The 10,755-nt window shown below is 39.9% G+C and overlaps 2 protein-coding genes across 2 annotated transcripts in view; both read left to right on the top strand.

Annotated features, from left to right (window-relative positions):
- The window catches only part of slc27a6 (solute carrier family 27 member 6), an 18,744-nt gene extending 14,917 nt beyond the window's left edge, over positions 1-3,827 (top strand). The window contains exon 10 of the mRNA XM_079862359.1: positions 3,149-3,827. Within this exon, the coding sequence (XP_079718485.1) occupies positions 3,149-3,325 (177 nt within the window). The 3' untranslated portion in view covers positions 3,326-3,827. The remainder of the gene's footprint in view (positions 1-3,148) is intronic.
- A 2,492-nt stretch (positions 3,828-6,319) lies between these two features.
- Positions 6,320-10,313, top strand: isoc1 (isochorismatase domain containing 1). Its single transcript, XM_079862358.1, has 5 exons — positions 6,320-6,788; positions 8,439-8,558; positions 9,261-9,464; positions 9,598-9,714; positions 9,871-10,313. Exons 1-5 carry the CDS (start codon positions 6,522-6,524, stop codon positions 10,015-10,017), a joined length of 855 nt encoding a protein of 284 aa, XP_079718484.1. The 5' UTR covers positions 6,320-6,521; the 3' UTR covers positions 10,018-10,313.
- The last annotated feature ends 442 nt before the right edge of the window (positions 10,314-10,755 follow it).

Here is a 10,755-nt window from a genome sequence, read left to right as displayed (position 1 = left end):
GTGTGAGTATGACTGTGTGTATGGCTGTGTGAGTATGATTGTGTGAGTATGGCTGTGTGAGTATGGCTGTGTGAGTATGACTGTGTGAGTATGACTGTGTGAGTATGACTGTATGAGTATGACTGTGATTATGACTGTGTGAGTATGACTGTATGAGTATGACTGTGATTATGACTGTGTGAGTATGACTGTATGAGTATGACTGTGTGAGTATGACTGTATGAGTATGAGTATGACTGTGATTATGACTGTGATTATGACTGTGTGAGTATGACTGTGTGAGTATGACTGTGAGTATGACTGTGTAAGTATATGACTGTGTGAGTATGACTATGTGAGTATGACTGTGAGTATGACTGTATGACTGTGTGAGTATGTATATGGCTGTGTGAGTATGACTGTGTGTGACTGTGAGTGTGACTGTGTGACTGTGTGAGTATGACTGTGTGAGTGTGTATGACTGTGTGAGTATGACTGTGAGTGTGACTGAGTATGACTGTGAGAGTATGTATATGGCTGTGTGAGTGTGACTGTGAGTGTGACTCTGTGTGACTGTGTGAGTGTGACTGAGTATGACTGTGTGAGTATGACTGTGTGAGTGTGTATGACTGTGTGAGTATGACTGTGACTGAGTATGACTGTGAGTATGACTGTGAGTATGACTGTGAGTATGACTGTGAGTATGACTGAGTATGACTGTGAGTATGACTGTGTGAGTATGTATATGGCTGTGTGAGTATGACTGTGTGTGACTGTGAGTGTGACTGTGTGTGACTGTGTGAGTGTGACTGTGTGAGTGTGACTGTGTGAGTGTGTATGACTGTGTGAGTATGACTGTGAGTGTGACTGTGACTAAGTGTGAGTGTGACTGTTAGTGTGACTGTGTGAGTATGACTGTGTGAGTATGTGTAGGTCTGTGTGAGTATGTGTATGGCTGTGTGAGTATGACTGTGTATGACTGTGTGAGTGTGACTGAGTATGGCTGTGTGAGTATGACTGTGTGAGTATGATTGTGACTGTGTATGACTGTGTGAGTATGACTATGACTGTGTGAGTGTGACTGTGTGAGTATGACTGTGTGAGTATGGCTGTGAGTATGTGTATGGCTGTGTGAGTATGACTGACTGTGTGAGTATGACTGACTGTGTGAGTATGACTGACTGTGTGAGTATGACTGTGTGAGTATGATTGTGACTGTGTGAGTATGACTGTGTGAGTATGGCTGTGTGAGTATGATTGTGACTGTGTGAGTATGACTGTGTGAGTATGATTGTGGCTGTGTGAGTATGACTGTGAGTATGGCTGTGTGAGTATGATTGTGACTGTGAGTATGACTGTGTGAGTATGACTGTGTGTATGGCTGTGTGAGTATGATAGTGACTGTGTGAGTATGACTGTGTGAGTATGACTGTGTGAGTATGGCTGTGTGAGTGTGTGAGTATGACTGTGTGAGTATGACTGTGTGAGTATGACTGTGTGAGTATGACTGTGTGAGTATGGCTGTGTGAGTATGGCTGTGTGAGTGTGTGAGTATGACTGTGTGAGTATGACTGTGTGAGTACGACTGTGTGAGTACGACTGTGTGAGTACGACTGTGTGAGTACGACTGTGTGAGTACGACTGTGTGAGTACGACTGTGTGAGTACGACTGTGTGAGTACGACTGTGTGAGTACGACTGTGTGAGTACGACTGTGTGAGTATGACTATGTGAGTATGGCTGTGTGAGTATGTGTGAGTTTATGACTGTGTGAGTATGACTGAGTGTATGACTGTGTGAGTATGAGTGTGTGAGTGACTGACTGTGTGAGTGTGTGAGTCTGACTGACTGTGTATGACTGTGACTGTGAGTATAACTGTGCGAGTGTGACTGTGAGTGTGAGTGTACTTGGGGCATCTCCGAATCAACTTTTGCTAGTTTAACGATGGATAAAATGGTCAGCGTGCCCAGCGTATGGTCTAAAAGGGATGTCCCTGTTCTCTTAATGAGTAATGGGTGTGTTTTGGGCATAACGTGCAATAAACCAATCAGAGTGTAATATCCCATTCCCTTTAAATGCCAGTTGCGCTCGTGCCATGGCAGATTCGCTATTTAGATGGCAGAATTGCCAAGCAGAAAAACATAACACGTCTCCAAAGAGGAAACGGATCTGTGTGTGTGTGTGTGTGTGTGTGTGTGTGTGTGTGTGTGTGTGTGTGTGTGTGTGTGTGTGTGTGTGTGTGTGTGTGTGTGTGTGTGTGTGTGTGTGTGTGTGTGTGTGTGTGTGTGTGTGTGTGTGCGCGTGTGTGAGGTTAAAGCGCAAGCAGACCATCTATGGGACAAGCCAGATTCCACCATATCTTTATGTACACAATATTAATCTCTTACATTGTAATCCTTTTATTTTTAATATTTGTCTAGTTTGTGTGCTGCTGCGTGTCTGTGTGTGTAATAAGCAGAGTGTGTAATAAGCAGAGTGTGTGGGTAATAAGCAGTGTTCGCGCATTGTGGACCCGCCTATAGGCGCATATTACTAATGCGCTCTTTAAATAAAAATATATATATATATTGCGCCATTGACTTTAGACCAGGTTTCAGTTGGTCAATGGCTCAGTCTATTTCAGTTCCTCAAAATAGCAATGCTCCAACAATACGCCAGAACACACACCTGGTTTTCAGACCAGCAGCCTATGGGCGCAAATGCATTTGCTATTTAAACAATGTTGCGCAGGACGTGAAAATGATAACTGCGTCAGGCTGTAACTAGCAAAAAACACTTGCTATGACTGTGTGAGTTTGACTGTGTGATAATCAGTGTTGTCATATTTTTGTAAAGTATGTTTATTAAAATATAATAAAAAAAACACTGATTTACATAAAAACAAAGGTATGAAGGTAGATTTGAAGGGAAAAGATTTTTGTTTTCTTACACCTATAGTACACTGATCTGTGTTAAAATCTCAGAAAATGTAGTTTAGAGTTTCATGACCCTTTAATACCGCTTGGAAACCTTTTAGGACCTTTTAGACGTCTAGATTGGGACTTTTGGACTTTCTCTTGTGCCCAACCAGTTTTATTATGTAGCTGCACTTCATCACAATCATGTCCACATCTGCCTTCAGGACTGAGGCTTTCTCATGCTCAGTGTGTCATGTGGTTTGCGTCTGTAGGAGTCTATGGAGATGACCAGCACGTTCAAGCAGCAGAAGTTCAGTCTGGTGGAGAGCGGCTTCAACCCGTCCAGCATCAATGACCCGCTCTTCTTCCTGGACTACACAGAGAAGAGCTACATTCCCCTCACCAGCTCTGTCTATGATAGTATATTAAACGCTCAGAGGAAAGTCTAGCGCGAGCCCTTGACAGCACCTCGATACCTTAGCGAAGTGATTTAGCCGTGCTGCCGCTGAGGGACTCGCCGGCTCTTTGTAACGCTGTATATTTGATCAGCTTCCGTAGTGAATTATTGATCAGAGCTGCAGACCGTGTCATTCAGTGAATGTAGAGTTAGTAGATATATAAGAGGGTAATGATGATATGCTCCGAGTGGACATGAGCGAGTGTGTGTATGTGCTGACATCGACACAGGAAGTGCACAAAGACCTTGAGACATGGAACAGGCCATCTGGCTAATATAGTATAGTGTGTGTGTGTGAGTGAGTGAGTGAGTGAGAGAAGGAAAAGCTTTTATAGTTGGTGACTTTAAAGATTATGTTCAAAACAGACACTTTTACATATCGCTTTAGTGTGTGTCATATAAGCACATCAAACTTTAACATCCCACAATGCAACTCAGTCCCAGTGAAATTTAAATGTTACAGTTGAATTTACAGTAAATTATGTAAAAAGGAATTCCAAACCAAATTCAGCACTTATGATCGTGTTCGGTCTTCCCGATGATTTATGAAGCCAGTCACTCAGTCATACACTGTTCTGACATCAGTCTTGAGTGGCTGTGTGTGTTTGAGTTATTTTAATAAAACCGGCCATCTTTGTACATGTTGATGTGTAATGTTATAATTATGTGTAATGCATACACATGCACTGTGAATACTTCAAATACACAGACTAAGTCTGACTGTGACTCAGAACTGTATTTTTTTTTTTTTTTTTTTTTTTTTTTTTTTGCTATAGTTCTGAGCATCATAGAAAGTGAAGATTTTCTTCTTTTTGGTTGATTATTATTTTGTTTTAGTCTTGTTAAACAGGGCACTTGAAACATTTGGGATTCACTGTGAATTATATTTAAAAAAATGTTTTCTTCACTTACTGAAGTGAAAAATATATGCAATGATGTCAATCATTTTCATTAACCTAATTATGTTATAATAAATTACAATTTTGTTTACATGCATTCACGTTTTCACTGTATGGTGAAAAGCATGTCAGAAACCAATGCAGGAAAAAGACAGCAAAGCATCACTCATTTCAAACGTGAAACGGTTTTGCTCACATTTCTTTATCAAGAGAAAAGTAGGACTGATTTTGAAGTCAGAGTCCTTCAGCACATGCTACCTCTTCAATAGACTGTGACTGGAAAAGCTTATTTTCACAGTGTGTATATCATCATCTATGAGCTGATTTATAATGATGCCATGATACTGAGAAAGAAAGCCATGTCAGGACTATATTGTCTGTATTTTTTACATTGACTATGTTTGCAAGCATAATAAAATTGATAGTGAATTATACATTTTATCATTTGGGGTTCTATTCCATCACTAGCCAGAGACCATTGCCAGATATTCATGTTCACAAAGTGCCTCCGTCAAACTAATGCTTTTCACTTTGAGACTGCAGGTTCACTGCAGATTTATAATACTCAGAGAAAATACTCAGCAATGGTGTGTTGTTGACTGATGAATTTGCACATGGTTTGTCTTAAAGCATATTAAAAACACAACGTAGGCATATAAACAATATTGAACACTTAATTGCTTTTCACCACAGAGTGTCTTTCAGTCCAGGTTTTACACACTCTGAAGAGAATCATAACACACTCTGAGTAATGATTGTTTAAGCAAGGGTGATTTTAAAGAGTGCCGCTTTCATTTAAGCAGGGGACCTTTGAGTCATTTTAACGAATCGCTTCTTTCGAACTGTTCGTTTCAATGATTCATTACAAAGATTCTATTGATTTCAGCCATCACTGAACGTTAATGCTAGGGGTGGGAATCTCTAGGCACCTCACGATTCGATTCGATTACGATTCAGAGGGTAACGATTATCGATTATTAACGATTTTTTTTTTTTTTTTTTTTTACTTACTTGGTACTTTTAAAGCAAAGTATTTATGATGACCCATAACGAACTTACTTGCATCTTCCTATATTAATTTTATTAATAAAACAAATGGAAGTGATTTGAACATTGCAAAGAACCAACAGGAAAATAAATGTGTGCCTGTACTAGCAGCGTACTTGTAGTAAATTAATACAAACTTCAGCATATTCTGAATCTCTAGCATTTAATAATAGACTTCTAACCAACATCCTCTTGTTATTTCCAATGAGCAATATAATCCTTCAGACAAAAAAAACATTTTGCTGTAGCAGTTTTTGTTCAAAAATATAGAATTATGTACCGGCAGCTCTCATATAATGCTTGTGGACTTACGCATATTCTGAATAATTAGTAATATACAAAGCCGCTCTTATACACAACTAAATAATAAAGAGTTATGACTTGAAATGTTTGCTGTATACCACAATCAAAAACAGCAAATACAAAAAAAGTGAATGAACATCTGCAGAGAGCACAGTTAAAATTTAACTTTTTGTGACTGGCATTGCACATATTGCAGGGCAGTATAAAGTAGGCTACGTATAACAGATCGGTTTACAGTATATTGATGAGAAAACTAAATACTGAAGGCAGGTCTCATACAAAAAAAATACTAAATAGGTAATGAAATTGCCAATTTTCCATACGTTAGCTTTTAACGAAGAGGGTGCCGTTCGAATTTGGCGCTCAGCCATCATGCGTCTGTTATGTGCGCGTCTCTGTTATGTGCACGCCACAGACTGCACGCGCACTGCACGTCCGCTTAGAGTTCCGCCTTTTGCGTTCCGTCAATATTACGTTATTAGAAAAAAAAAAAAAAACATTTTTAGAGAATCGATTTTTTGACATTTGTGAATCGATTCAGAATCGTCCACGTCCGCATCGCGATGCATCTAAGAATCGATTTTTTCTCCCACCCCTAGTTAATGCAGTTTGTTTGGACTTCTAACCCTATGCTTCTAACATGCTACAACCACCACGTGACTGGTTTATACCACAGACAGTACGTTCCTGTGCCAATTCCCTGTGTTCAATTCAAAAACAGAAAAACACAGAGGAACGGAGCAGACATAAGTATTGTCTTTGCATCTTTAGTAGCCTAACATGTTTATTTTTATTTATATCCAATTATGCCAAACAAACACATTTGAATTTTAAAACCTACATAAGACCGGTTCACAACTTTATGAGTTCGGTTCTTATGAATCGGTTCTTAAGAACAAATCATTTGTGAGTCGGACATCATTCTTGATTCATAGGATCATGGCGGACATACACAGCAACAGTAACCAGCAGGTCCCGGTGTTATTCTCCTTCTCTGTGTCCTCTCGGCCCTCGTCTGTGCCCGTGGGCTCAGGATATGAAGTGCTCATCCAGAAGTTTCTGTCCATCTACGGGCGTCAGATCGATGTTCATCGTAAACTGGTGCTTCAGTATTTCTCGGAGGAATGGGGTCAGTACATTGATTTACCGAAGGGATTCGTGGTCTCAGAGAAATGTCGGCTGAGATTAGTACCTCTGCAGATGGATGTAAGCTCATATTTCACACACGACCTGTATGAATAATATCCCTTTATTATGTGACGTGTTATTCTGTGAAAATGTCATATCGACATGTAGCGCTTATGGGCGGAAATGATTCAGTTTGTCAAACTTTATTGGATGAGCTTGACGTTTAAACAAAACACTTTCATTTTTCTCATTATATCGTGTGGCTGTTGCATCATGCATTTGTTTATGGTTATTATATTTATGTGCAGTATTAACACAACAATGTCTAATGTACTTGTTGGCCAGTAAAATGAAAGTAATGTTTCAGAAAAGACGAGTGATGTGAAATTCGGGTGATATAGTCATTATGTGCATGGATATTATATAAGTGGGCTTTTCTCTTATAGACTGGGATCTGTCGTTTGTTATTTGCGTGTAAGAAGGCCTGTGTTGTCAATGACAAACACTAGACTTGTGTCCTCTGTAGTGGACTCTATATTGTAGTGTATGTCTCTGACAGCACACATGCCACAGGTCTGACTCTGGGTGTCCTGTAAAGAGCAGATTCAGGGCTTTTCAGAGACACCAAATGTTCAGAGGTTTCACCAGGACAACTTCTGTGGTTTTAGTGATCAAATGTAGCACTCTTATGGAAATATGATTATATTTTATCATTTAAATCTGACTAATTTTCAAATTGCTTTGTCATAAATCAACATCTCAGGAAAGTGTTGGTGTTTCTAATCAAATATGACTTGATTTCATACTGTAAATGTCCAGTGTAGAGACACCAGGACTCACAGCGGGTTTATCCGAGACACAAGTGAAATTATAGATCAATATTCCAATGAAATATTAACTGTTATTATGGAAATGTTGCCCTTTCATTAATTGATTCAATTATAACTCCCAATTATTACACTTCTTTTTTCATTACATGTTTCACCAAGAACACATTAATATGCAAATTATTAGATACAGTTCATAGTTAAATTGTATTGTAAAGCACATTTATGGCCATTTTACCCAGATATTGCATAAAGTAAAATGATTAATCAATTCATTCCATAATATATTTCATAACATAGTTGAGAATCATCGTTAAAAAAAAAAAAATCAATTTATTTGAAATTGGAAAAATATCCCATTGTTTTTGCCTATACATGTCATTTCATGTCTTTTTTTTTTAAAACAACTCCTGGTGTCACTACAGAGGAAGAGCGTAACATATGAATACAGTATATTTTTCAAATATCCCCCCCCCCCTCCCCCATTTGTTTCTTATGCTCTAAATGAATATCATATATATATAATTAATTTGATACATCCAGACGTTTTACTAAATCCTATTGAAAATAAGGATTAAACTCTTGAGGGTTTAATCCTTATTCTCAATAGTAGTTGTGTGAGTCGGGCTATGTACATATTCACACAGTCTTGTCCTGGTTAGATACATCTGAATGACCTTATGATGAACTGACCATGATCCCAGTGTTTCCCAATCATCCACAATGATCATCTTAGAAGTATTACTGAAAAAAAAGTACTTTTTTCCATTATGCTAGCGATTTCATTGCTGTCCTTGTTTTTAAGCCACGGCAGAAATGATTTCGAAGCGTTTCAGTGCAGATTGGTCTCGGATGGATCATGAGACGTCAGAGTTGTAATAACACCTCCACTTTACCACAGATCACGACGCTGGGAAACCTCTCGCCGGCCTCCACGGTTTTCTTCTGCTGTGACATGCAGGAGAGATTCAGACCCGCCATCAAGTACTTCGGTGACATCATCAGTGTGGGCCAGAGGCTGGTAATACTGCTGATCTTTCAGATGAGCTCATGATCTCTGAATACCCATAACTCCTTTGTTTATATAACAGTATGGACTGTTTCAAAGCAGCTTTACAGTGATAATAGGAAATTACAGTAACAGAGATTGTTTGGCTTTACAGCAGCTCTAGAATAAAGTTATTGTCCAGCTAAAGTTAGTTTTGATTGATTCACTTCTGTTGCAAGATCATTAGTTATTACCTTAGGGACACGACACCGTTTTAACTGAAGACAGAAAACTTTTAACACGCTCCGGCCGCTCATCTGCAGCACAACAACAGTGCCTGGTGGCTCGAGAACGCAAACCTTGAACTAGATTCCAAGGTGCAAGCCTCGAAATTTCTTCGAAAAAAAAAAGGTTATCTGCGCAAACTTCAAAAACACGAACCTGTGAAAACGGTGACGGCACATGCGTATAACGGGTTTAGTCCATAGGTATGCGCGTTTGAATATATATGTGCGCATGCGTGTAGTCTTTCTTTACTTACTTATTACAACTTACTGAAGCTGAACTGTGATGCTATTTTCCTCTGGAAACAGACTCTGTTGCATTATTCTCCTGTTATCTCTGTAAAGCTGCTTTGAAACAATCTGTATTGTAAAAAGTGCTATACAAATTGACCTCGAGAGTGTCAGCTCAGTGTAAGCTTCATGGACGTGTCTCAACATCTGTGTCGCACAGCTGCAGGGGGCTCGTATTCTGGGTGTTCCCGTGGTGGTGTCGGAGCAGTATCCTAAAGGCCTGGGCAGCACCGTGCAGGAACTGGACCTCACTGGGGCCAAACTAGTGTTTCCCAAGACCAAGTTCTCCATGGTGCTTCCCGAGGTGGAGGCCGTCCTGGCGGAGACTCCAGGAGTCCGCAGTGTCGTGCTGTTCGGGGTCGAGGTCAGTCCTGTCGTCTCAGATCACACTGAGATCTGTGTGATAATGGACATGGACACTCTTTCTGCAGTGACATTTAGCAGAAAACCCAAACTGGCAGACAGGAGACTCTGAACGAGTGTTTTGTCTCTTGCAGACGCACGTGTGTATTCAGCAGACCGCTCTGGATCTCGTCGGAAGAGGTTTTGAAGTGCACATTGTGGCTGATGCCACGTCCTCCAGAAGCATGATGGACAGAATGTTTGCACTGGAGGTAAGATGGATAATCGGGTTTAGGAGGAAGAGTCGGTGACGCCTGTACTGAGCAATCCTGGGAAGTGAAAGCCAGCATATCAAATGTGCAAATATCAGTTATTACAATATAATCTGTGTGGGCAGAGAAGTAACACTTGTGTGTGTTCTCCCCCAGCGTCTGGCGCACACTGGGACCATCATCACCACCAGTGAGGCTGTTCTGCTGCAGCTCGTGGCCGATAAAGAGCATCCGAAGTTCAAGGAGATCCAGAACATCATTAAAGCCAGCGCTCCTGAGTCAGGCCTGCTGTCCAAGGTCTGAACACACACTGGAACATTTCTCTCAAATATTCAAAATGGTACACCTTTTCATTCTCACAGGCAGTTAGTTGTATTTGACGTGCGTACTTTAGGCTAAAGTCACACAATCCGAAATGTATTTTTAGATGTCTGTTGTATGAGAGCACAAGATCTGTCATTAGTGAATTGATGTCTATATCCAGATGAGGATCGAAATAAAGAAATCCCACTAAGAATGAAGCACGATTGGCAAATGTTACTGTAAATACATGCTCTGAATGTAATCAGTGCTGTTCAATGATGTAATTACAGGCTATCGACAAAGATCATTCTGTAGCTTTAGATTGTGTGGATGTGTAGATATTTGATGATGATGATGATGATGATGGATGACCTAGCCGGATTGTCCTTGACACTGTAGGGCTGTGTAACCAGTGGAAAGCATTAGTTTAGAGTGTTTGTGTCTCTTCCCTTTCTGTTTATTAAGAGTTGCTGTATTTTAAAGCTACCTCTCATCTAAATGTGCTGGATCATGGGACAAGTTACTCAAATCAGCTGATTTTCTCTCCAAACTGTCAAATATACATATAGATCAACACCTTTACCAAAAAGCAGAAGCTTCTTCAGTGGAAGTAGATTATTTTTTTTAAAGACTTACTGTTACAAAGTCATTTTCAAGAGTGAGAGCATCAGGTTTGCATACAGTTGTACGTATTTCTTGAAAGTGACATGTTTCTGTAGACCTGTGGTCAGTTATTGT

Source organism: Squalius cephalus (assembly GCF_949319135.1).
Source record: "Squalius cephalus genome assembly, chromosome: 24".
NCBI lineage: Eukaryota > Metazoa > Chordata > Actinopteri > Cypriniformes > Leuciscidae > Squalius > Squalius cephalus.
Note: the sequence above shows the minus strand (reverse complement) of the source record. Positions and strands in the feature narration are given on the sequence as shown.

Coding starts and splice junctions, on each gene's coding strand:
- isoc1 (XM_079862358.1), top strand. CDS start 6,522: ATGGCGGACATACACAGCAACAGTAACCAGCAGGTCCCGGTGTTATTC. Junction 8,559..9,260: donor TCAGTGTGGGCCAGAGGCTG/GTAATACTGCTG, acceptor TGTGTCGCACAG/CTGCAGGGGGCTCGTATTCT. Junction 9,715..9,870: donor ACAGAATGTTTGCACTGGAG/GTAAGATGGATA, acceptor GTTCTCCCCCAG/CGTCTGGCGCACACTGGGAC.